Source organism: Sceloporus undulatus, chromosome 4 (assembly GCF_019175285.1).
Source record: "Sceloporus undulatus isolate JIND9_A2432 ecotype Alabama chromosome 4, SceUnd_v1.1, whole genome shotgun sequence".
Classification (NCBI taxonomy): Eukaryota; Metazoa; Chordata; class Lepidosauria; order Squamata; family Phrynosomatidae; genus Sceloporus; species Sceloporus undulatus.
The window spans coordinates 120,339,340-120,366,929 of record NC_056525.1 but is presented as its reverse complement, the minus strand read 5'-3'; the positions used below and the strand labels follow the sequence as shown (position 1 = coordinate 120,366,929).

The 27,590-nt window shown below is 40.9% G+C and overlaps 1 protein-coding gene across 1 annotated transcript in view; it reads left to right on the top strand.

Annotated features, from left to right (window-relative positions):
* RGL1 (ral guanine nucleotide dissociation stimulator like 1) overlaps window positions 1-27,590 on the top strand; it is a 119,535-nt gene that overhangs the window by 27,787 nt on the left and 64,158 nt on the right. The window contains 1 exon segment of the mRNA XM_042465145.1: window positions 4,529-4,639. Within this exon segment, the coding sequence (XP_042321079.1) occupies window positions 4,529-4,639 (111 nt within the window).

Here is a 27,590-nt window from a genome sequence, read left to right as displayed (position 1 = left end):
CAGGGTAAAGCATACCCTGAGGGCCTTTCTAGTCAGTTGTGTCACACTAAAATAGCCACTGGAATCAAATTAATTGGTAAATGCAGGGTGATCTTCTGCCATCTAATGAGGTGTCACAAGCTCTTTAATTATGGGATAATGGCACCCAAATTTAGCTTCTATTGTTGTTGTAGTATGCCTTCAAGTCACTTCTGACTTATGAGAACTCTAAGGGTTTTCTTGGCAGAATTTATTCAGAGATTGCCCTCTGAGGCTGAGGGAGTATGACTTGCCCAGGGTCACCCAGTATGTTTCCATAGCTAACAGGGATTTCAACCCAGATCTCCCAGTGTCCTAGTCCAAAACTCAAACAGTTACACCATGCTGGCTCTCTAGCTTCTGCTGACTCTGTAGCAAGAATTAATATCCACACTGACTGCTGTAATAGCTATTGCATCTTCCTTTTCTTACACTCTCTTTCTTCCAAGACATGTTTGTTCTGTACAGTAGAGAATGCTTGTTAATGTTTGTATTTTCAAAGGGAAATGGATAAAGCAAATTAATGATTATCTCATTAACTCGGCATAGCACTTCCCCTTTCCATCTTACTAAGTACAGACAATGCACTTTTGCTGTCTTTGAACATGGCCAGGGATCATCTTATTTTATCTCTCATCTGACCCTACCCTGTCAGTGGTCAGGGGAGATATAGCTTATCATTCAGCCTGAACAATTGCTCTCGATAACTTAGAGGGTTGCTCTTTACTTGGTGACATCTTAGCATGGCTATAGAAAAGTATTATGCTAGCGTTGCTTCAGTGTTTCCTTGACTATGCTTCTTGGAAATGTGATTTCCCCTCTTCCCAAAATCCTAAATTTCAGAGTTTTTCCTTTGTGAGGTTTGCATTCGTCCTGCTGTAAGGCAAACGTTTTCAAATACATTTACATTTGCAGGGTATTTTGCCCTCGTTTCTGTGGTTCCTTGCACATTGACCCTGTGTATATGCCACAAGTAAGGTTTAGTGGCATTTTGTAGCTTCATTTGTGAAATTGTAACTCTTCTTGCACAGCTCCTCTCTTTCCCATGATGTTGTTGTTGTGTGAAGTTGTTTCTGACTTATGGCAACCCTAAGATAGACCTGTCAAGGGTTTTCTTTTTGGCAGGTTTCTTCCGAAGGGGTTTGCCATTGCCATGAAGCTGAGAGAGTATGACTTGCCCAGGGTCACCCAGTGGATTTCATGGCTGAGCAATTATTCGAACCCCATTCTCCAGAGTCATAGTAGTTTTGAAAACCATGATGCTTTAAATCAAACTGTGCCCCTTGTCTAACTATATGGAAGTAGCAACTGGTCCAGATGTGTGGCAAAGAGTTCTGTGGTACCACAACAACCAACACATTTATTGGGATGACAGAGAGCCAGCGTGGTGTAGTAGTGGTTTGAGCCTTGGACTACAACTCTGGAGACCAAGATTCAAAGATATAGCCGTGTTAGTTTGTAGACTCAGTATATAGAGAGATCCTGTAGCACCTTTGAGACTAACTGAAAGAAAGATGTTGGCAGCATGAGCTTTCATAGTCATCAGTCTACTTCCTCAGATGCATATGGAGACCATGGTTCAATTCCCTGCTGGTGCATAAAAATCCAATGGGTGACCTTGGGCAAGTCACAATTTCTCAGCTTCAGAAGATGGCCATGACATTATGAAGAAACTTGCCAAGAAAACCCCATGACAGGTCCACTTGATGGTCTCTGTAAGTCAGAAATTGACATAGAAGCACAGAACAACAACAACTTTCTCTGAAGACGCCAGCCACAGATGCCGGCGAAACATCAGGAATAAACTCTTCTAGAACATGGCCACATAGCCCCCAAAAACCTCACAAAAAATGCAACAACAACTTTCTTCATTTCCGTATCCAAACGATTTTGAATTTGAATTGACATTCTCAAACACCAATGGCATTTGTGTGTGTGCGTGTGTGTTTGTCCCCGGCTTCCACTCCGCCAAACGTATCTGAGGAAACGGACTTTAGTATGCGCCAACCGATACAGCCAACTTCTTTCTTTCAGTGAGTCTCAAAGTACTGATCCTACCGCAGCAGTTCTCAACTTGTGGATCGCGATCCCTTTGGGGGGGGTCAAATGACTCTTTCACGGTGGTCGCCTAAGACCATCAGAAAACAGTAGCAAAATTACAGTTATGAAGTAATCCTGGAAATAATCATAGACTCATAGAGTTGGAAGAGACCACAAGGGCCATCCAGTCCAACCCCTTCTGCCATGCAGGAACTCTCAATCAAAACATCCCTGCCTAATGGCCATCCAGCCTCTGTTTAAAGACCTCCAAAGAAGGAGACTCCACCACACTCTTAGGATGTGTGTTCCACTGTCGACCAGCCCTTTATGTCAGGAACTTCCTCCTAATGTTGAGGTGGAATCTCTTTTCCTGTAGCTTGCATCCATTGTTCCGGGTCCTGTTTTCTAGAGCAGCAGAAAACAAGCTTGCTCCCTCCTCAATGTGACATCCCTTCAAGTATTTAAAGAGGGCAATCATATCACCTCTCAACCTTCTCTTGACCAATCTAAACATCCCCAGCTTCCTAAGTCTTTCCTCACAGGGCATGGTTTCCAGACCCTTCGCCACAACATGGGGAATTGTATTAAAGGGTTGCAGCATTAGGAAGGTTGAGAACCATCATCCTGTGGACTAACATGGCTATATCTTTGCATTTTCTTCCAACTTTGGTCAGCCACACAGGGGCTCCTAGGACCCTGAAGGCCCATTCCTTTCCCCCTTGGTGGGGGGGATGTCTTAAAAGGGAGGCCTTGGGAAAACCTTTTCCCCATTGTGTCTCCATCCAACTCCCTGGGGCCCTCCACCAGCCATTCTTCCTAGAAACCCAAAGAGGCAGATAATCCCAAATTCAGCCTTTCTCTCTCTCTCCCTTTGTCCGTTTTGGAGAGGGGGAAAAGGGCGGCAAGCAGAGGCTGGGGTTTTGTTTTGGCACCTGGTGCCTATCAGGAAACATGAGATAATAAAAACTTCAGAGAGATGGCTGGACTGCTGGAGTCTCTTTCTCTCTCTCAAGCCCAGAAAAGAGAGTTTGGGTCCAGCAGCATAAACAGGAAAACCTGACATCATTCTCTCTCTTTCCTCTCTGTGTGTGTGATGTGTGTGTAGGGGAGGAGTTTCTCTTTCTCTCTCTGGTGTGTGTGTGTGTGAGACTCTCTGTGCACACCACTCACAGCTTTTGTGGTCATGCATTGACTGCTGAGGAGAAGAAGCTCGTCCCAGAAGAGGGTTGTTATCAAAAAGCCCCCTTTTTTAAAACAACAAACCATGCCCTTTCGCTCATGCACTGGAGAGAAACCTAAGGATGAAATTGCTTTGGAGAGCTAAAATGGTAACCCCTTGCTTTTCTTTCAGACAAGGCTTTTCTTGAGGGGGGAGAACTCCAGGGACTGGGTTCACTTTCCTGTAAAGAAACTGAATGGAGGGTCTTTCCTTTCCCTTTCCTTTCCTTTCTTTTCCCCAAGCAAACTCTCCAGGGAATCAATACCTTTTGGAAAGGTTCCCTTTCTGGGGATGTGTTTGGGGTTTAAAGGCTTCAGGGTTGCTTTTTTCTTTGACTTAAAGAGTTGCTGTGGGAAAGGATGGTTGGAGGGCAACAAGTCCAAGGAAAAGAAAGGAACTGGGCAAGTTTTAAGGATCAACTTTGGGGAGGCTTTCTTTCCTTTCCAGTCCCAAGTTTGAAAGCAAGATTAGTTTTCTTCAAGGGGCTTGTTGTGGACCCCCAGGTCAAATCAAAGTTGCATGTCGAGGGGGACTGTTCACTTTCTGATGTGTGTTTGGTTGTGTTTTTGGTTTTTTAACTTTGATCGGTGACTAGAAGGTATGGGGAAAGTGCCAAAAAATTATATGGAAAAAAAGCTTTTTAAAAACCCGCTGAAATGATTTGGGATCATGTATTGCCTTGTTATTACCGCCTTGAGAAAGTGGGGCTCAAGTCCGATTTAAGTGCCTGATGGCTTTCTGTCCGAATAATAATAAATAATAAATGAAACTTTGATTTTTATCCCGCTTTTCTGTACTAAAACAATCAAAGCGGCTAACAGCAAAGTTAAAACATCATCCACATACAATATTACATCCCTTTTTAAAGAGTGGAAAGAGTGATGGTAATATGTGTTGGAGGGGGGAGCATGGGAGCATTTCCTTATGAAAAGACACTGTAAAACTATTTCAAATATGTGCAAGGCTGGGTGGGTAGGTGGGAGAGGAGGGAGGCTCAATGGAAACTCAGGCTATCCTGCTATCGCAGGCAAAGGCAGCCTGCCAAATGTATTCCGGCTTTGCCTCCATCGAAAAGCATCTTGTCTTGCTTTGCGATTGTCCTACACACTTTGCGTACCAAGCCTTCGATGCCTCCAACAAGCTGTTGGTTGGGTGACCTAGATTTGCTCTTAGAAAGAAAATGACCACTGATGACTGATCATGTATTGCTGTTTTAAATGACCCACACATTTCTTTTTCCTTCTGTGGCAGAGCTCAATTCAGGACGGAGGCGAAGAGGTAGAGGAAGGCGCAGTCTATCATGTCACCCTCAAAAGAGTACAGATTCAACAGGCTGCAAATAAAGGAGCAAGATGGCTAGGGGTGAGTAAAAAAAGGAAAGAAAAGCCGCCTTGGCATTTCATACAATTGCTTGGTGGACTTTGGAGTCCTGGGAGAAAGTGCTGAATTCCAAGTAAGCAGCTCCACAAGGAACGGTGCCAAAGCCTGGTTTTCACATTAAAGTCTTTGCAGGTCAGCTTTTCTACATGTGTGAGAGGTGGAATGTAAGGATTTGGGGCGGCTGTCCTTTCAATGCAGTTTTTAATCACCTTCCGTGAATGCAGAGATTAAAATTTGGCAAATGTTTTGGGGGAGGTGGGAAAGAAGAGGGCCTGTATTCCTGGCAGTGTAGTACAGGCTTCATTTGCATGCAGAAGGTTCAAGCCATGGCTTGTCCAGTTAAAAGAACTGGGATGGCAAGTCTGGGAAAGGTTTGTGGAGAGCTGTTGCCAATCTGAGTAGGCAATCCTGAAGAAGACAGAGTATGGTGGAAAAGATTTCCACTTGTTTTGGGTTCATTTCTTGAGTTCTTCTGCATAATGGTCTGAAAGACGCTTGGATAAAGCGATGTGGGCCTCGGCCAGATTGGTGTCTGGACAGGAAAGTTCTTGTGAGTTTTCCTCAAAGAACAGTGCACACATGAATATCTTCCTCTGTTGTTTCTTTCTTGCTCACTTGGGCACTTTTATTTGTTGCTTGTTGTGATCCAGTTGATGTTCTTCACTGCCTATAAATCTGGATTTTTGTGGCAGATTAAATACATAGGGCTATATTCATCCAACATTTTTATCAGCTCTTTACAGCAGAATTGGGGAACCGCTGGTACTCCATATATCTTGGCCTTCATATCCCAGAAGCCCTAGCCAGCATAACCAGTGGTATGGGAATGTGGGAGCTTTAGCCCACATGAAAGGTCCATACACCTCTGCTTTACAGGACAAAACCAGAATGTTGTATTAAATGACAGCAGTGTCATTTAGTGTAGTGAGTTACAAAAGAAACACAGATGTTGAAATACATTGGATAATTAGATGGACATCTTTTTTTAAATACAAGGGACAGAGATTTCTTCGTGGGTCATGACTCAGAATTTACAAAGTTTGCTATTCTAAATTTAAGTATGAGAGAGTCAGTACTATTGGAAATGTATTTCCTAGTAAAATTGCATAAAAATTGCATAGGGTTGAGTGTCTCAACTAGAACCAAGATATTTCCATGGTACAATGAACATCATCTTACTGTCTTAATATTTCTTATCCTTTGGGAGTTGCAGAGGAGTAGTTGCCCATACCGCTGCTCTTTACTGATAATTTAAAGTGGCATATTGATATGGCTCCTTCCAGATGTGGTGGACTATATCACCCATCATTCTATACAGTGTGACTGTTGGCCATGCTGGCTAGAGATTTATTGTTTGTCATATCTAACTAGGTAGGACCTACCCCCCAGTGGAAGAAAGAGATCCAAAACCATCCTTGAACCCAGGTGATAATCACATGTCAGACAGCAACAGGGCAGTGTAAATCTTACCCATATGCTAGTTACCCACCAGTTTTGACAGATCCTTCCTATACAACATTTATTAGGCCGTGTACTTCTGGCTCCTATTAGAGAAAGGCAACCAGTGCATAAATGCCATTCTTGCTTGGCAACAGGGCAGACGTCATACCAACCTCCACCTGTACAGTGAATATTGGCTCTGCACAGAGCGGTGTCAGAACAGGAACTGCAATATGTTTTACTGGGAGAGTTGCATCATTCCCATCCTTGACACTGCATATGTAGTTTTAATATTTTTATTGTTTTGCATTAGTAGAGTCTAGAGGCAAGCCACTGTGTGCCCATTGCAGGGAAGTTCAGACTATAAATAAGTGAAATAATGAATATTTAATCACTGGTAAGCTGCTCTGAGTGCTATATAGCATAAAGGCAGTTTAGATGTTCTATCTATACATTTATATCTATATTAAATCAGTTTGTCATGAATAGAAAATGCCTTCCAGAGAAAGAATAACAAAATTAAATGGAATCCTTAGCTTTCTTTCTTCCTTGGTAAAGCATTGTTTCTGTGAATTGACATAAACCAAATAATTTAAGGATTATTGGATCTCTCTTGAGATTTAACTTAATTAAAATCTTCATAACGTTATAAAACAGAATGGTCAGGGAAGATGAGCAAACTTTGCCCTGCACACAGATAGTGCTATATGAGTCTTTCCCTTTTCATATTCCCAAGAAGAACGAAGTGTTCTCAGCAGAACAGATGATTTCAAATCTGCTTCCTTCGGGTGGCAGATTTCCCATCTCTGTCTCCGGTTTGTAGTAGAAATGTATGAATTTTAAAAAAAAAACATATTTTTCACAGATGGTAGTACAAGGCCTGGAGTAGAAGGCCACTGAGAATGGCCTTGTGTCCTGTAGCTGAGGTGAAAATGAAATCATAGCGTCTAACTAAAAAGATTGCATGATGTACAGCGCTGTGTAAATTTACAGCGCTTCATAAATAAAGGTTAATAATAATAATAATAGCGGTAAAAAAAAGAGAAAGTGGGAGAAAATAAGGCATAGGCTTTGGAGGTTGGGACAACCTAAAGGAAATAAGGTAAGAACAGTAGTGGTTGAAGAAATCAAAAAAGAAGAATGACATGTAAGAAGAGGTGATGGAAATGAGGAAGGGAAAGAAGGTTTGCTGAGGCAGCAGCTACTTCTAGGAAAAAAACCTTGCTGTTTGAGGCAGTTCATTTTGTGGTAGTTGCTGCTGTGTGGTTAAACTCAGCACCTTCTCGCCCACAGTTAGTTTTTAATAAGGAAAAACACAAACTCAGGATAATAATTGAGGCTTAGGTTCAGCAACACTGCTTCCCTGGGCCAACTCCGGCACCTAGAAGGTCCTTGTTTAGCAACACAGAATCATAAGTGGTGCCTTCAGCCACTGGACCTGTCTGCTGCTCACTTAGGAGAGTAGTGGTGGAGACCAGACGCACTGCACTCTGGCCCTTTCTTAAAGTTACCTCCCAATAAAAGTTGCTTATTAGTGTTACATAATAAGAGCTTGGGCAGCTAATTCAACACATGCACACTGTCAGCAGTTCTCATTTAAAAGTAGGAACTATTACTTTCTACTTGGATCAGCAGGGAATATTTTTCAGTACTGTGACACTAGTTCTTAGAAATGCCTCACTTTTAAAAAGCTGTCCAGAATCTATTGCACATAGTAAGCAATTATAATTAGCTGTTTGTTCTGTTGTGTTAGGATTGTATGATTTTTTTCTTATCAATGCACACACAGAATAGAAGGTGGAATATGCTGAGATTAATTGCTGGGTATTCATATAGCTGAGTGTTCATTCTTTGTTACACCAAGGTGGCAGGAGGTGGGGAGATCTGTGGGATATCAACTGTATGGAAGAGAAAAGTTATTGGCTATTTTTGCCATGTTGGCAAATTCAAATTAGATGTGCCAGAAAAAGAATTTGTAATTTTTGTATAATTGAGGATTAGGTACTTTACACACAGTCTTATAAAGAGCTATAACTTGAAAGCCAGATTACTTTTGTATTTCATTTGATTCAGTAAAGCAGTGGTTAGGGACCTTTGGCTTGTGGAATGTATAGAAATGCAACACAATCCCTTTCCTGTTGGCTTTGCTGTGTGGAGCTTCTGGACACTGATGTCCTAAACACGAAGAGGACAAATTGACCACCCAATCCTGTGCTGAAATAAACATAGGGGACCTGGTCTGAACCAGAAAAATAGCATGGGAACTGGGGACTTTAATACCTCCGATGGCTGTGATTCAATTTGCTTGCAGTTTACTTTGTCAAAAGATGATGCATGGATCAATTGTTGTCAGTGTAAGATGGTGTGAGGGCCTCAGCAGGAATAGAGGGTGGGGAGAACATGTAGCTGCTAGCTACATCTTTAAAGTACAGTACTGTAATATGTTGTTTGGTCCTGGATAGAGTATCAGCATATTTGGACATGCATGTCAATACATGAATACATATCACAAAGACAAACGTGCCGCTTCCTTTCTTTTCTCTTGGAACAGTGTACCTAGAGAGTATATGTTGCTGAATGTGTTTGAGCTGGAATATTGTATAACCTATTTTATCACAATCATCTTGATACTGTATTACAGCATTTTATCAAAAGTAAACTGTTGTCAGTTTATTAATGCTTTTTTGCTTCTGAAGCAAGAATACTCTGTTGTTCAGATAGAGATAGGCAATGTGTGGACTTTAAGATGTTACTGGACTGAAACTCCCATATGTCCCATCATTCCTAAAGCATTGGTGAAGGGTGATCAGGGTTGCAGTCCAAGAAAATCAGGGGAACCAACCATTTTCTGGCCCTGCTTTGTTGTAGAGTAAATGAATGCAAGGCAAGCATGGGGAGAAGATCCTGCCCTTCGGCAATGTGCAGTGGGAAGAAGGGACTGACCCTTGTTGTGAGTGTTTGCAGATGTACATGAGGTCTCCCGTTTTAATATCTGAGGGGAGGGAGTACCAAAGGATGTGCTTCCCACACAAATGGGGCTCTTTGAATTCAGATAATGAATGGACCTGAACAGACAGGCCAAAATAAAGCTGCTTTGGTCACTTTGGAGGTATGCTGTTTAAATGACACATGCATCTTAAGATGCCAGTAGGTGCGCCAAAGCTCCAGTCCTTAGGACTGGAGCATGGCTTTGGCACGGTTTCTGGCCTCTTAGAATGCATGCATCATTTAAACAGCATACCTCCAAAGTGATCCGAAGCAGCTTTATTTTGACCTGTCTGTTCAGGCGCTAAGAGTCAGATTTGCTCCTTAGTAACTTTAACTGTATGTGTCCTGTCCCGTCCACCTACCTTCAGTACATATCAGTTATATAAAGCTTCAACAACTAAGCCTTGCTTTGTGCTGTGACAGAGCATTTCAGTTTCTTCCAGTTTGACATCTGGTATCTAATAGCTTTCCTTCCGGTCTATATGGGCTGAATTATTGGGGGTGGATGTTAAATATGTTATGCTGCTTTTCATGGAGGAAAGCCTTTATTTGTTTCATTATTTATGGTGGTATCATTCTTCTTTGAAAGAAGCAGCATGGTTATTTTTGCTATTTTCCAAGATAATTTTCCTGGGGCTTTTATTAAACTAATGACAAGTCAGACTGCAAGAGTGGGAGGTATGACTTTGTTTAAGCATCCTTCTTCCATCTCTTTCCAATCACTTTTTTGTTTTATAAGATTTTTTCCCAGGTCTCTTATTCTTCCACTCCCTTGAGAAGTCTGTATTTGATTACAAGTGTCCAGAGACTGCTGATTCAACTGTGTCAAACTTCATTAGGAATATATAATAATAAAGGGTCTTTTTTTTGTCTGTTTGTCAGAGGCATTTCACTTTCTTTTTATTAGGAATAATGTATACAACGGAGAAAAAGAAAGAAAAAATTAACAATTATGGAAGGTAAAGGAAAAATATATATATGGATAAATTTAAATGAAAGACATCAAAATGTCCAAAAAGGTTGTTCTTAGGAAGTTGTCATCTTTATATTGATTGTAAGGTCCTCTGTACATTGGCCAATAGGAGGTAGGCATTTATCTTTCTGTTGTTGTGCTGTAAGTCTTTAAGTCACATTAAGAACATAGTGAATTCATTTCCTTTGACATGTAATTAACTTCCAAGAAAGAAGCGGATAATACAGAAGCACAAGAACATCTACAGAATTCAAAGACTTCTCCAGTACAGAATGAATATGAATAATGTCCTTCCTACAGAGAGAGACTATATTTAGAAGACATATGATGAGAATTGTAGCTTCTGCAATTACTCAAATATTTATTGAAAATATATTGTGGTATCCAGTATATCTGGAACTTTTTTGTTGTTGTTTTTGCTGAGTAAGTTGCAACTTAAGAGCAAAGCCATGATGCCTATTGATTAGACATGCTATGACACTCCAGTTGTTTGTTCCATTTATTCCTGAAAAACTGCATACCTTATTTATTAACAAGCAAATATTTGTAAACAATATTGGATTTTTTCTTTCTCCATGTGGATTCACTAAGCTTTTCTATGAGTGGAAACACTGTGACACCTGTCACAGCCAAAGCTAAGGGGACCCTGGGGTTATTCAGTCTTCAAAACTCATTATTTCATTTAGATTGGTTTAAACCTGTCTTTATGTTTAAAACCTGTGGGAGTCAGCAGGAGTCAAACTTCCCTGGCTAGTGCATAGGTTTGCAGTTGATAGAGCTTGAAGCCATTGAGGACTACATCAAGAGTTGGAGGGTTATCCCTCCGCATTGGTGTGGGGTACACCTCCTATCTCATCACAACTATGGGCTGTAGAGGTGCATCATTGCAGCAGGTGTGGCTTGGAGTGCCAGTGGCATGGGTTTTTTTAGGCAAGAGAAGACACAGAAATACTTTATTCCTTGTGTGTGGGGAAAAAAACTTTTCACTTGACTGTTGAAAGCTTTAGGTGTGGCAAACTAAGAGCTAAGCTGATCCCTCTAAAGTGAGGAAGTTCCCAGGAAAAGCCAGGGAGTGTGCCTAAGGGTAGCAGAGATTATGGTTTCCCTCATGGTCCAAGAAGTAGTATTTCTGAATGTTACATATTAGTTTCATAACCATGAGTGGCTATGGGAAAAAGCCATCCTGGCACCAAAAGACGATGCAGTCAGTCCCACCAACAAAGAATGTCTTTCAAAATTACCTGGCACTATGTAAAAATACAACTTTGTTGACACTTCAAAAGAAACCTGTGGGGAAGTCAACTATCTGACAGCATTTCTCAGCCTTTTGAAACTGGTAAATGTGCTTTTACACAAGCTGGACATTAGGTTTGGTGCTTTCATCATACTATTCTAGATTGGGATCCACCAATACTACACAGAAGAGTAAAAGGAATTGTCAGGTTTTTCAGCCCATTATCCTTCCCTAATCTTCCCTGGAGTTGGCTGTCCACTACCACCAAAAATGTCTTTTTCTCCTACAAATGCACAATTTTTCTTTCCTCAAACTTTGTGATGGAACCTGGAGCTGATGTTTGTCTTTGTCCCCATAATGTTAAAAAAATAAAAATAAATTCAAGCCTACTTTGGAACCCTGTCTTGGTCACACTAGAATATGACAGAATGCTTGGAATTGGCTTTTTATAGAGCATCACGCACCATTTTAATCATAGCTGAGTGCATCCACTGAGTAGTGAAAAACTCATAATTATGAGATGTTTTGTCCCTGGGGTGAGAGAGCACATATTTGTAGTATAATGGCAGTGTATGAATTTGGCCTATTACGACTTTTTGCTCTTGGATATGGATGCTTTCTTTGTTCGGCATAGTTCCCTGCCTTCGGAAAGCATCCATAGAGATCTGTCCCAGTGGTCTCATTATGGCAAAATGGTCTGTGAAAAAGTTCATAGAGAATGTTAACCATTTTTGCATACCCTAAAACTGAAGCAACTTGCCCCCCTAATGGATTTAAGAAGACTCCTTAGCTGAGGTCATGTAACTGTAATGACTGCCAAGAACAAAAATGCTTGCAAATAGCATTTCCCCCCACCCTGCAATAAACGAGTTGATACTTTAATGCCAAATTCCTGAGCTGTTGTTTTAGTTACAAACATTGTTCTTGGTTTTACTCTTCATAAATTCTTCCACCCCCAGTCCTTGTTTTGCTCATTTTGTAACATCTTTCATTTAATATTGTAGTATTTGGTAGAAACAGCCTCTACAAGAAGCTCTTCAGGAACATAGAACAGCATTTGCTTTCTTCTAGCTCCCTTTCAACTGTCTCTTGGTTCCAGGGATGCAGCTTGGTGAAAAGGACCAGCCCTGCCATTGAATAGAGAAAGTTAGCTGCTTTAACAAAAGTAGCTGAGCGAGAAATGAAGTACTGAAGGACAGAGCTGTGTGCACCCTGTAAACTAGTTTGTTTCCCCCAGGTGCAGTGGAACATGTTCACTAGTGTTAAATAAGGTTCACCTTGAAGTCTGCTTGACTTTTGTAATGTGTGGGTGGAGGCACCATCCTTTTCTTTGCTTCAGTCAGCCAAGTGGTTTGGGCCAGCCCTGCTGGGAACCAGTAAGATTTGCAACAAGCCCACTCTCCTGGCATGGACTCCAAAACTATTCTACAGCTTTCTTGGCTTTATGTAGATCTTCTGTATGGATCAAGCAGTTCAGCCAGAAAGTCTGCTGGAATATGTGGAAGACATGCACTTTGTGTTGATTTATGCCAGCTGGGTGTGCTTTGTGTCTTCTAGAAAGGTTCATGCACTGCTTCTTCTAGGACTGACCACAGAGGACAACATTACAAATGTCTGGATAATGCCGCCTAATGACAAATGTCTCCTAATGGCAAATACAAATAATGGAGGGGGGGGCTTTTTTGGTGCCGGTTGGTTTTGTTTTGTAAAAAGAAAAGATATGTTAGAAATGGTTTAAATTTCAGGGGATACTTTACAACTATTCAGGTGACAATGCTACATGAAAGTAAAGAGATTTCTGCAGACATGCTAATGGAATTTTGTCTCTGAAGATTTCTATAGTATTGTTTTCAACCATTGCCCTATATAGCTAAGAGGTTATTTTTCTTTTGAGATTTTTGTAATCGCTCCCCCCAATTCTGGATTATGTATAATTGCCACATGTATTAAATATGACAACATGTTTGGCTGTTGAGTACAGCTGAAGTAACATCAATTGGCAGTAAGCCTGGGTTGGGTAATGCTGGAAAATTATAGAAAAAGATGAAATAATTTATTCATTTCCGGTTGTGGTGTTCCACATCCAAAGCCCAGTTATCTTTGGAAGTGACATTCCCTTTGAGATTTTGACAAAAAAGAAGAAAAAGTCCAGTCCAGGAAGATGGAAGAGGGCAGTTTAACACTTAGATAAGACTTTAAGTTTAACACTTAAGACTTTTAACTTTCTGTTTGCTTTGGTTTCCTGTGTCAGGGATGGAACCTAGCACTACAGCAATGGACATATGTACGCAGAGCTAAATCCCATGAAGTTCAATGGGTCTTACTTGTAGGTACTTACATGAGTAAAAAGAGTGCAGCCTGGATCTATAAGCATTTCATGTACGAAGAATCTGAATGATAGTACTAAGGCTTTGGTAAAAAAAATAATAACTACAAATGGCATGTTGTAGTAAAAATCCAGATATGGTCTTTTGTTCAATCATTTTCATTTTATTCTGCTTACTTTGTAAATAGCTTAGTCAGAATGCACTATTTATTTAGAATAGATTTCTAAGCAGATATTGGATTGCTTCCGTATGGAAGACCAGAAAGGAAGCCTATTCCAAAATCTGGATTATGCAGTACCTAGGAAAGTTCCCAAAGGGGCATGTATTGCTCAAGCAATGGTGATACTTCGAGTAGTGAAGCAGGCCTGCTGAATATCCAGGTGTCACCAGTTGGTTATAAGTAAGAAAGAATAAAATGGCCTCAAAGCAGTTTCTTCTGAGTCTCTGGGTGTCCATCCCACCCATTCTATGTCATCTGAAGCTAGAACATACTGGAGAGTGTTCAAGCCTAGATTAGGTGATGTGGCACATTCATGTCCAAAACGTGTTACATTCGTGAACTGGTAATGTTTGTTGCTTCTTTGGATGATAGCTTTTTTCGCCTGGGATTCTGGGAGTTGTAGTCCAAAAGAGTAAAACTCTTAGCATGGATACTGATGGCCCGAAGAAGCTGAGCCTCCCAACTCTGCCATTGCAGGGGTGGTTGGTCTTCAGCTCTTCTTTTTCACAGGGTGCTTAGCGAATATGCTTTTGTGAAGAATGGACTCTCAGCACAGGCTGAGGAATGTAGGGCCTGTGAAGCCAATCTCTGGTAACCCCCACCTAGACAGATTTTTTTGGGGTGATCAGTGAATTGGGACTCAACAGAATTTCACAGGAGGGCAGTTCATACTCTGGAGTCCAGACTTGAAGTTCTAGACCACGTTCAGTAGACCGCCATAAACAGCTGCAGTACTAAAGAAGAGCTGCTGTGACTTTTTACACTTTCATCAAACATAATTGGTCCCTTCTAAATTTAGAAACACTTTTTGTTCTTAGACTTTGCTGTAATTCAGGGACTCTCATGTGGCCTTCCAGATAGCATTACATGAGCCCTAGCCATTATCACCAATAAGTTAGGAATGATGAGAGTTGCAGTCCAACAACCTCTGGAAGTGTATATGACTCCCATCCTGCAGTAAGTGCTTGAAATGGAGATCCTTCCATCTTCTTTTGAAAACTTCAATATTTGGCGTCTATCCTCCATCCCCTCCCCGCCTCAAGTCTGTCTTTGTGTGGGTCTCTCTTTCTCCCTTTGCATTTGTGTGTAAATCCATATGTACAGTACAGACACAAGTCTCTATGCAAAGCTTGTGCTCCTGTATTTAGCTGTGGACTGTCTTGAACTTCAGAGAATCTTTACAATAGTTCTGGCAGCCAATTAATAAGCATAGTCCACACCCTGAACTGCTAATATAGTATTCTCTGATATAAATACTGGGTTTTTAAAGTACTTGGGGAGGCAGTGCCCTCTTCTTATTTGTTATGGGATTGTTTGTGCCACAAAATTTAAAGAGATGCCTGACTTAACGCCTTGACATGTTCAATAGAACATTAACTTGTGGGGGTATTACTTTAAAAAAATGTAGCTCCCCTCACACAACCCCTTGCAGTTCCTGGCATTTTAATTCTGAAACCCTTCTGTTGTCTTTTCTCTCAGCCCATCAGAATATCCTGATGCTAGAGGGGTGGCTGTTGTTGTTTTGCTGTTGTTCCAAACCAGAGTGAAATGGGAGAAATGTAGTAATTGCCACCAAGGTGTGAACACATTATCTCCAGCTGCTGATATGCAAAGCAACATCTGCTCCATTGCACTTTTCAGTCTTGAGCTGTCTGTGCCAAAATTTAGCAGGCCTTTTTGTTCTCAGCATGTGTTGTTGTATAAAATACAGCTGCATTGACTCCTTGTCACTCTTTTTAGCTGAAGGAGGTACCAGTCAATCTGTTCTGTTGAACTGTTATACAATGGGCCATTGGTATCCACTGGGGTTTGGTTGAAGGGATACCAAAATCCATGGATGCTCAAGTCCCTTTAAATACAGTGCCATTCTAAAATGGTATCCCTTATATACAGTGGCAAAATCAAGCTTTGCTTTTGGGAATTTTATCTTTTGTGGTTTCTACAGTCCTGGAGCAATCGGGGTGCTTCAGCCCCAAAGCTTGGAGATTTTACTTTTTAAGGCTTTTCTTTTCTTTTCTTTTTTGCCATGTGGGTGGGGGGGTTTCTCAAAATTATAGATCAGAAAAGTGGCTTTTTTTCTGAAACCATTCAGAACAAGTTGTAACAGAATTTAAATGTTTTGCTTGTGGAGTGTGGATTAGTAAGCATGACTCACCTTCAGAAGAATCGGCAACCTCATTTATTAAAAAAAAAACCCAACTTAGAAAGTACAGTAACTTTAAAGAAGAATGAACATAATAACATGCTGAAGCCTGTCACAGTTAAACAATAGTAGGATAATCTAGGATCTGGAGCCCCATCCCACCTCTGCTCAGTTTGGGTGGCTTCACCATGTTCTTATATTCATTCTTAAAATTATCCAAGGATGTCGATCTGTTTTTGCATGAGAAGACATAGAAGAATCTAGTAGCACCCTTTCCCAGTTACTCTCAAAAGTGCCACAGGATTCATTTTTTCTTCTTAAAAGCCACTTCCAAATTCTGACTCAAGGCATTTTGTTTACAGTATTTTGCCGTAAGTAATTATGGTTTTAGACTGTCTGTGTAGATAGACCACCTGTGTGTGAGAGAAGAGGGAGTGTGGGAAACAACATTTGAACTGGGCTCTGGAAGTACCAAGGATGCAAGAAAGCCTCATTAGGGGCTTGGGACTCTCCACTGTAGACCTGATGATTGTATTCATTTAGCATTCATTTTCTCTCTACAGCAGAGTGTAGCCATCAGGCAGTTTTAGTCGATGAGCGCAGTGGTGAGGGAAGATTGTCCCCCAGGAGCAAGTGCATGCATCTGCTACTGGCTTTCTCCAACTCCCTCCTGGCCACTGGGTACTAGGGCTTGTGGGGTGGGGTAGGGGAGAGACAATCCTGTTGGAGTGTTACCTTTGCCCCTCACCCCATTTTTCACTGCTCTTATCAGTAACTCCAGAGACCTCCCATCTTTTTCCCCCCACAGGGGCCAAATCCCAATTATTTGTCAACTTGGTTCTGTGTCCAGAAATGCTGGAGCCTTACTTTTCCCTTTGAATTTTGTGTTCTTCCCATTTCTTTTATTTTATGGCAAAAATAAGTAACTGTTTCATATTAACAGTCTCTGTGTTGTTTACGATCTTGGGCATGTTTCTCTAATATTAGAAGGAGTGAGTTGCATAATGTCACACTTAACTGTGACCTAAACCCTGCTCTGAAACTTCACACAATCACTTCTCTTGGGGGCCAAATATGATGCAAGCCAAATGTTTTAGTGCCCACTGTGAGCACAGCAGGCTGTAATGAAATAGCTTTAAAAGACATAGGTGATAAAACTCTGGCCCTCCAGATGTTTTGGGACTATAATTTCTACAATCCTTTATTGAGTGTGGTTGATATGAACTGTAGGCCAAAACATCTGGTGGGTCAACTTTTTCCCACCCTATGGATATGTGAGTCAGTCAACCTTTCCTTTCTGTTTTTATACCATCTCCTTTTTTTTTAACTTGCTTTCTCAGTTGCTGCATTGTAATACACTGTGTTCAAGGAGTCAGTGCAGTTTAGCAGATAAAACACTGGACTTTGAATCCAGTCAGTGGCTTCAAATTCCTGCTCACGCATGGAGTTCATTGAATAATCTTGGCCCAAACATGCCTTCTCATCATGACCTACTTGTGCAAGTTGCTTTTGTAGGAATAAGATGAAGTAACTTCTCATATTAGACAGTCATGTTGGAGAGCCAGCATGGTGTGGTCTTTTGAGTGTTGGACTCTGGAGACCAGGGCTTGATATACTGCTTGGCCATAGAAACCCATTGGATGATCATGGGTGTTTCACACAATCTCAGCTTCAGAAAACCCCATGTTAGGGGTGGAAGGGTAGGATAAAAGTACATGTTTTGTACAAGTGAACTATCTGCAGGGGACCCAAGTTCAGCTTGTTGAAGTGTAGTGTTTGACAAGCATTCTGTTCTGTGTACTTCATCCATGAAATTGCACCCACTTAAAAAGCAAGAATCTCTTGTAGCTTGGATTGTGCTTTCTTTACTAAGACACCCCCACACCTTTAAAAAAAACAACCTTGAAAAAATGTATTTTGAGAGAAACAGAAGCTGCAGAGTCAGCAGTTGGGAAGGGATCAAGGGGCTGGCAAAGGATTTGAACCCACAGTTTTCTGCAATCTGTTGCCAAGACTGCTACCTATGAATTACAGTTAATGTTAATTATGTGTGGGTATTTCAAGCACTTCCTTTCAATAATACTATTACTCTTGGGTTCATTCTTCTGTTTTCCTTGAACAGAGTTAAGTTTCTTGAGTGCTAGTTCTTCTTGTTTCTTCTTGTTTTCTCAAATGTAGAAAGCATCTGGTTCCCATCCACCCACCCCCCTTAATTTCTGTTTTGTATACTCAGTACAAAGTTTCTCTTTTGATTCCATGTATTCCTCCTTTTTGTGCAATGTGCAGTGCGATCCAGCTGCTAGGCCTTCCTTTTAGAAGCATGTTTGTTTGTACAGGTGTCTGTCTAAGACAATACTACTTGACAAGTACATATTGTCTGTTGCTTACAGGTTTTCAAAACAATTTCCCCCTCCAGTTATTTGGGTATACAAGGATCACTGTCTCTTGCCCCAAAACTGGAAATCCCATACAGTATATTTTGCAAAGAGGTTGAACTGCACATTGTAAAAGATGGAGTTTGCTTTAGTTTTTGTTTTGTTAATGCATTAAAATAGTGTGAATAGGCTTAACACATATCCAGTTGCTAGAACTCCCATCCATGTAAATCCTTGCATGTTACTTGTAACAAATCTCCCAGCAACTTATATGTGGTTAACTTGCAGAATCCACTGTTGGAATCCTGCCCCCAAAAATATGAGATAGAAGGAAAAATAGTGGTGAAGTGATATAGATCTATGTCTCTGATAAGTGTAGTCATATTTGGAAAGTACAGTATGCAAAATACTTCCCAATACAAACTCAGTTCCAGAGTAATGTTAGATCTTCAGTCTTTACTAGTTTGTCACAAATTTATGTGATAACCTAGTCAACTTGCCAGAGTCTTCAAGGGAAGGCTATCTTTATGTTTCACCATAATCACAGGCCTATCTGGTGAGGATACAGCCTTCTCAGTGACTGTTCTGGTGGCGTAGTGGTTAAATGCCGATACTGCAGCCACAAGGTTGTGAGTTTGATCCCAGGGCTCCAAGGTTGACTCAGCCTTCCATCCTTTCGTAGGTTGGTAAAATGAGTACCCAGCTTGTTGGGAGCAATTGGCTTACAGAGTATAAACTGCTTAGAGACTGCTGAGTTCACTGATAAGCAGAATAGAAATGTAAATGCTATTGCTATTAGTCCTAGCCTGCAGGACTCCCTTCTATGAAAGCTAGAATGCCACCTCCCCTCCTTTTTCTGGCAGGCAAACACTGTTTTGTTTAATCAGGATTTTAATGATTAATTGGTGACAAGCAGCATTTTATGGGTGGATGTTGTAAGATTAATTTTAAGTTTTTTAAAAAACTTTTACTTTTAAAAATTAAATGAAATTTTAATGTGATGTTTCTTTAAATGTGTTTTGACTTTTTTATTATCACATTTTTGAATTAATATTGTTTTTAGCCTTTGTAAGCTACTTTGGGTCCCATGCTGGGAGAAAAGTAGCATATAAAGTAAATAAATTTATAAATAAATTTGTGACCTTACCTAATGGAATTGTTTTGATGTCATTCATATCGATGACTTGAAAGCAAAGGAAAGGGAAATTTGGGGTGGGCAGTTGTGGGAGACGGGGGGAGGATCACATTAGCCCCCTCAGAAGACCTTAGAGCAGTGGTTCCCAACCTTTCTAATGCCGTGACCCTTTAATACAGTTCCTCATGTTGTGGTGACCCCCAACTATAAAATTATTTTTGTTGCTACATGAAAATATGTGTTTTCCAGTGGTCTTAGGCGACCCCTGTGAAAGGGTTGTTCGACCCCCAAATGGGTCCCGACCCACAGGTTGGGAATCACTGCCTTAGAGGGCCACACCTGTCTATCACATCTTCCCTTCCCTTAAAAATCCCCCAGAACCTTTGTTGTGGGTGTGCGCGTGGATTTCCACCATGTTTTAGGCTTTATTAACATTAGGAAATGAAATGACCAAAAGTCACTTCCTGATTACTTCTTTTAAGGTATATTTTGGTCATAAAATAACAAAGGAGACCCACATAACCTAGCAAAATTGCCCCCATGTAACCCCGAGGGAGCAAAGAATTTGGAAAGATATTTTTGACTCCTGGAAAATGACCTGGAAGAAGGTGAAATACTTATATACTGAGTGAGGAGGAGGAAGGGACAAAAGGAAGGGGAGAGTGGAAAGGCATTAAAATGTATACCATATATACTCGACTATAAGTCAACCACATATATAAGTTGAGGGAAAGTTTTAGAGCCAAAATTATGGATTTTGATATGACCCGTAGATAGGGTTGCCATAGCACGCCCCCCCCCCCCGTGACCAGCACGGTTTTGGGGGGCCCCTCCCGGTCACAGTCCGGTTTGGGCCCCCACCCGTGCCTGGTCCCCTGTTTGGGGGCCCGCTCTGGCCATTGCTACTGCCGCCAACCCACCTCCTCCTCCAGCTCGCCTTCCTCGCCTCCAAGGCGAGGGTTTGAACACTGCCCAGCCCAGGCTTCAGTAGGGGTCAGTGGCAGGCGCGCGCACGCGTGCGGAGGGAAGTGGGGCAGGGGAAGCGAGGCCCCATTCCCTTCCCTGGCTTCCTCCCCTGGCGACGGAGAAAGCCAGGCAGAGGTTTGGGGCTTCGCTTCAGCGAGGCCCCATTCCCTTCCCTGGCTTCTTCCGTCGCCGGCGGAGAAAGCCAGGCAGGGGAAAGAGCCTTTCCTCTTTCTCCTACTCCTTCTGCCTCCTCTCCTCCTCCTTTTCTTCCTCCCCTTCTTCCTCCTCCTCTTCCTTTCTTCTTCATCTTTTTCCTCCTCTTCTTCTTCCTCCTCTCCTCCTCCTTTTCTTCCTCCCCTTCTTCCTCTTCCTTCTTCCTCCTTTTCCTCCCCTTCTTCATCTTCTTCTTCCTCCTCCTCTTCTTCTCCATCTCTTCTCCTCCTCCTCCTCTTCCCCTCTTCCTTCCCTTCTTCTTCCTCTCTACTTCCTCTTCTTCTTCCTCCTCTGCTCCTTCCTCCCCTTCTTCCTCCTTTTCCTCCCCTTCTTCTTCATCTCCCTCCTCCTCCTCTTCTTCTCCTCCTCCTCTTCTTCCCCTCTTCCTCCCCTTCTTCTTCCTCTCTACTTCCTCCTCTTCTTCCTCCTCCTTCTTCTCCTCTTCCTCCTCCTCTGCCTTTTCCACTCTTCCTCCTCTTCACTGCCCAAATGTGCTGTTTGGAATGGGGGAGGCAGGTTGGCCAGAAAGGGAAGTCCATTTCTGCCATCTGTCTAGGAACAATGTCCAAATGTCGTCCATTTTGATCATGCCTAAGAAACATGCATTTCTATGAACACTTTTAAAAAAGCATCATCATCACATATTTTTTTGGCGTGTCCTCCATTTTTACAAAATATATCCTACATTTGAAAATTTTGTCCTACTTTTGTCCTACATTTGTCCCAGTTTCGAGGTCCAGAATTATGGCAACCCTACCCGTAGATAAGTCGAGTGTAAAACAGGCACATATAATGAAGGATGTAAAAGATGAAGTAAAGGAAAAGAATTCCAAAGAACTTATAAATTCCAGCAGGTATAAATGTTAGTGCATATACTAAAGGCTGGATGGAGGAGAGAGTGGAAAGGGGTCAGTGCTTCTAGGGCAGATTAAACTCTAGCCTTTCAACATATATATGCGTTAAAATGCAGTGCTTACATTGACCCGTGGCTAAGTTGACTCAGGTTATTTGGGTCAATCTTTAAACCTACATTTCTAGACTTATACAGTAAGTTAAGATAATTAAACATAGACCTGATATTGCAGCTTCAGGTTATCAGAGCTAGATCCTGGAAAGGGAAAAACTGAACTCCATTGGTATATAATAGTATTGAAGTTGAACCAGGGTTGTTTGGATTCAAATTCTTGCTCAGTTGTGATGCTCTTGCTGCCCAACATACTCCATAGGGCTGAAGTGAGAATAATATGTGCTAACATCTTATATGCATTTTCCTTGAAGGAAAGTCATAGTAGAAATTTTATAAAATGAATCACATTATAATGTTTAGTACCTGTCTGGTCTCCTTAAGATTAATATCTCAATAATTAGCCCAAATCTTTCTTTTAAAGTTGTTAAGTGGTGTTGACTGTCTTATTTGTGTGGTACCTAATCATTGAGCTTTATTGGAAACAGAACTGTTTCAGATGACTATCAACCTCTGTTGTTTTCAGAGCTGATTTGTATCACCTTTTGAGTGCTGCAGACTTCTGTTGGATTGGTCTTTGTTCTGCTGGCTCATGTACCATGGAATATAGGAAAGAATTCCTCCACATTCAGTCAAGCTGCGAGTCTTGTGTTTTTCTGCAAACAAAAACAGCTCTTTATTTGGAAAAACAACACTGAGCTGTAGCTAAGAAAGAAGCACATTTCTTTGGGCCAATCCTCCTCCTTTAATAGTCTAAACAATACTTAAGTACAGCTGTGGCTTTTTGTAAATGCACAGAGCATTTCACATCCATCGCCTCATATCACAGAAAGGAATAAGATAGTGGGAGAATAAACTCCCCTTTCCCAAGGCCTAGTGCTCTGTTAGCACTAAATGCTAAACCTGTGTCAAGGCTTTACAATTTCAGTCTGTATGTAGAAAGATTCTCAGAATCCAGTGTTCCTCCATGTAAAGAGTTCCTTGTAAATACTACTAAAATAATTCAGACAGTTCTTAAACATGATGTGAGATCCAGATTTCAGACTTAACAGTTTGGATCAATTCTTTTAACCATTGTGCTACATACCTGATTGTAGAACCAAACAGTATAATCAGAATATAATACAGTTAATAAATAATAATTATAAAAATAGAAGTGTGAAAACACCCAATTATGATTGTAACCTTGTCCACTAATTTATGTGTGCTGTTTCACTTCATTGCACCAAAGTAGCCTTGTTATTCTGTTGGACCTGGGGTAGAGAAGTAGAAATCCTCCACATTCCTTGGGTTTCAGTCCCACTCATCCCCAGTGACAAATCATTAAGGATAGTGGAAGCTAGTTTCTAATAGCATTGGGCGATCCAGATTCCTCACCATTTTTTAACATATTCAAAATAACAAGAAGGAGGCTTGTTGGATCTTTAGAACATCACTACAGTTTCCTGAGAAGAAAAGATAAGTGGATGAAAGAAAAAATAAACGGATGGGGCTGTGGGATCATTTGGTGAATATAATTTTAAGGAGGTTGTTAGATGCAAGAGCCTTTCATTCTGTCAAGGTTATTCTTTGCAGAATGACCATGTAGCACTGCAGAGCCGTATGAATTATTTTGGGAAGGGCATCCTGCAGAAGTGCAAAAACTCCTGTGTTGCAAGGTCCCCAGATGGTTCTAAGCCAGTGATGGTGAACCTTTTACAGACCGAGTGCCCAAACTGCAACCCAGCTCTCACTTATTTATTGCAAAGTGCCATGTCCCTCTGGCTTTCTAGTAAGAGACTCTGGCAAATTCTGTGCTAGGGCGACGGAACATGTTCCCATAGAGAGGGCTCTGAGTGCCACCTCTGGCACACGTGCCATAGGTTCGCCATCACTGCTCCAAGCCGATGTTTGCTGTATGAATTTTAAAAAAACAACATCATAATTGAAAGAGAAAAGATAAATAACACAGGTGGGCTTCCTCACACAGTTTATCAGGTAAGAAGCACACAGCTCTGACCATTCTCCTCAAGTTAGATATTTTTTAAAAATGACTTTAAAACGGTGCATACACAGTACTCATAATGTGGAAAAACCTGAGGCCATTGGTGTTAACCATTTCAAAATGATGGTGTTGGCTCTTGTTACTGGTAATGAGTAACAAAATTATTTTTAATCCCCTCCCCACACTCCACATACGTGCTAGTAACTGCTGGTCTGACTCATTCCCACTTCTATTCTATTCTCATATGACCAAGAAACAACCCCAAATGGGGCTATTTAGATAAGAACCAGCTTGATTCTTAATGGATAGGACCACAAGAAGCTGGGAACCTGGCCATTACCCCAATCATGGGTGGCCTAGCTCTTCCAACAGAAACACTGAGTGAGGAAACAATGCCCCTCCTTTCCTTCTGGAGCATGTTTCAGCCACGCAGAGCCAATAGGTTTCAAACATTCCATTTCTTAGGCTAATGGTATGCTTTCTCTCCCTAGGTTTATTTTGTGTCAGTGATATTCTTGCTACAAATGACTTCTGTGCCTCCCAGTCTCTAGAGATATGCTGAACTTACCCCAAATTTGCTTAAGATCTTTGATGCAAATGGCTGTCTTCCCGTATCAGGTACAAGCCATAACTTTAATCTTGTCACCCTCCCCTTGCACTTTTGGTTGCCTTTTGAGCTTAATCTTTATAATAATCATGACAAGGTTGCAATAATTCCCAGTATCAAACTCTGAGAAAATGCACATATTTATGTTGGATTAAAAATGAAAGCTGGAATTCTCTAGCTACTAAGAGAAGCCTCTGGACCACACAGAAGTAGCTCAGGAACTAGAGGCTACCCAGTCCTGTCCTCGGGAAGAACTATAGCAGGGATATTGTCTGTTTACCTCACTGCCAAGGCTGCCCTTATCTTGTGAGATAGATTGAGACAGCAACTTGCCTTTGTTAGAAATTTTGAGCAATAACTGGTCACTTACTCCCTTATTGCTTTTGCTCTTGTATTTTATATCTGAAGGGATTTGTATTTTCCATCTCACTCAGCAAAAGTTGAAGTTTTGTGGCACTCCAGATGTGGAACTGCATCTCCAAGCTTTCTTCACCATTGGTTATGCTTGCTAGCGCTGCTGAGAGTTGCAGTCCAGCAACATCTAGAAGGATACCTAATTCCCACCCCTGCCTTGTACTGTAGCTGCGACAGCAATTTGCTCCAAAGAAAGATGGAGCTGGTAGTCTCTTTGTTAAGACAGCACTGTCCTTCTTAATTTGATATGTTAGTGTTTCACTAGTACCAGCTTGTTTTGTATATTAATTTTATTTCAGATCCCTGTGACTCACAAGCCAGATCTGACAGTAATATATGTGTGGGTGTTGCCAAAAATGGTTGCCATGAATTTAGTTTCCCCTTTCTCCCTCCAATGATTTATAGTATTTCATACTGTGTGTTATAGCATCATTATGTTTTACACTTCTGTGCTTCCTAGTAAGGACTGTAGAGAACATTTCATGGATGATGAAGGTTTATGCCACAATACATTTGTTGGCCTTCAAGGTCAATTTAGGCTTTCCTTAACTTTTTAGGAAAGCTCTACGTGGATAAATCTATGATTTTGTTAACTTCTTTGGCCTATTATATATACATTCTTGAAAGATATAATGTAGTATGGAAGTTTATTCACAAAATTCCCATTTGCCCAAGAGGCTACTAGAAGAATACAGCACACAACTTTTGATTTATTCTTTTTATGCCGGCTAGCATTCAGTCTCAGAGGATGGAAATGGCAAACCCCCTCTGAAGAAACTTGACTAGAAATAGGGTCGCTTTGGGGTTGCCATAAGTCAAAAATGACTTGGAGGCACACAACAACAAACAACAAAGCATTCTTTAATGCTGATGTATTCTTTTCTTAAATAAAAAACCCTGACAGCATAAATGCTTGATAAATAATAGGTAAAATAAATATTGTGCTTGGCATTTTCCCAATTAAATAAATGAATTTATTGGCCAGTTTTATGTGACTAGAATATAATTATATCCTTAATGAATGAACTCTTATTTCTCATGCAAATTCTATTCCAGCTACTACTTTGGATGACACCAAATTAGGAGGAGGAGTTATATCGCAGAGGAGAGGATCAAAATTCAAAATGAACTTAATAGATTAGAAAGCTAAGACATAACTAATAAAATGAATTACAACAGGGAGAAATGTAAGGTACTGCACTTAGGGTGAAAAAAATGAAATGGACAGATATAGAATGGGGGGCACCTGGTTTAATAAGACTACATGTGAAAGGTATCTAGGAGTCCTAATAGACCACAAGTTGAATATGAGTCAACAGTGTGATGCGGCAGCTAAAAAAGCCAATACAATTCTAGGCTGCATCAATAGATGCATAATGTCTATATCACAGGAAGTAATATTTTGCTTTGATCAGGCCTCACCTGGAATACTGTGTCCACGTTGGGTAACACAATTCAAAAAGGATATTGAGAAGCTGGAGCGTGTCCAGAGGAGGGCAACCAAAATGGTGAAGGGTCTGGAAACCACAAAGCTCTATGAGGAGAGACTTAGGAAGCTGTGTATGTTTAGCTGGAGAAGAGATGGTTAGGAGGTGATATGATAAGTAACTGAAGGGGTGTCATATTGAGAATGGAGCAAGCTTGTTTTCTGCTGCTCCACAAAATAGGATTTGGAGCAATGGATTCAAGCTAGAGGAAAAGAGATTCAACTTCAACATTAGGAAGAACTTAACAGTAAGAGTTGCTCGATCATGGAACCCACTCCCTGAGAGAGTAGTGGAGTTAGCTTCTTTGGAGGTCCTTAAACAGAGGCTGGATGGATTGGCCATCTGTCAGGAGTGCTTTGACTGCGTCTTCTTGCATGGCAGAGGGTTGGACTGGATGGTCCTTGAGGTCTCTTCCAGCTCTATGGTTATACACCCTTCCCCTGCTCCTAAATGCAGAGGGAATCCCTTATCTCTCTCAGGGTGTTTATTTTGGTGCTCTTTCCTAATTAGCTGACTAACATTTAAAAATCGGTTTCTGTCTTACAGTGTTTTGTACTGTTAAAATAAGCTCTATAATCTCAAACCAAAGCCCTTTCCCAAATATAATATGAGTTTTGTGCTGTTGTTATGCAACAGAATTAATATGGGCACCATCTCTTAAAGTCCATCTTAAGTACAACTGTATTATTCACACTTTCAGAATACATTTCCTGTTCTTAATGGATTTTAAACTAAAAATTGCTTTCTCTGTTTGAAAGCTAAATCACATTCTTAGAGAAGTTGGGGAAAATGTTGGAACTTTTCTCAGGAATGGATACTGAACTGCTGACGGCTCAAATTAGTGTTACTATTATGGTCAGAAGCTCTTGATAGGTATAGTGAAGTAATATTATCTCACAGGGTTCATATGAAATTACTGAACTAGCAGATGTGGAGGAATCTGAACCCTTATGAAGAATACTGTGTAAACCTGTAGTAATAATACTAACATATTAGTTATTGAACAGATCAGCTTCTTTGCCTTTTACACTAGTATTTTGTTGCTGTCACTGGTACTTTGTCTAATATTGTTTTCAAAGGCTGCATACAACAAGATCCTGTTGGTCTTGTTCTAGCTCAGGTTCAGCAAACCTCTGGGAAAAAATAATAATAACAGTGATCCCCCGCATCTCCCCCAAGAGCTATTTGTAGCTAATGTTCCCCATATGGATCAATGTAACCCATTCATTTAATAGTTTTGGACTAGAGGGTATTTTTTTAATATGCTGAGTAGAAAACTGAAGTATGGGGCGCTTATCAGTGTGGGTAGGGAGAGAGAAATAGAAATGGAAATTGAACTCCACTCTCAATGTAGTCCAGAGTTGGTATTTCAATAAATGGTGCCTATGGGAAATTCCTGCTTTCTAAAATGACCTGAAGCAGGTTGGTAATTAAACTCTTCTTGGCTCTAAACATTAATTGTT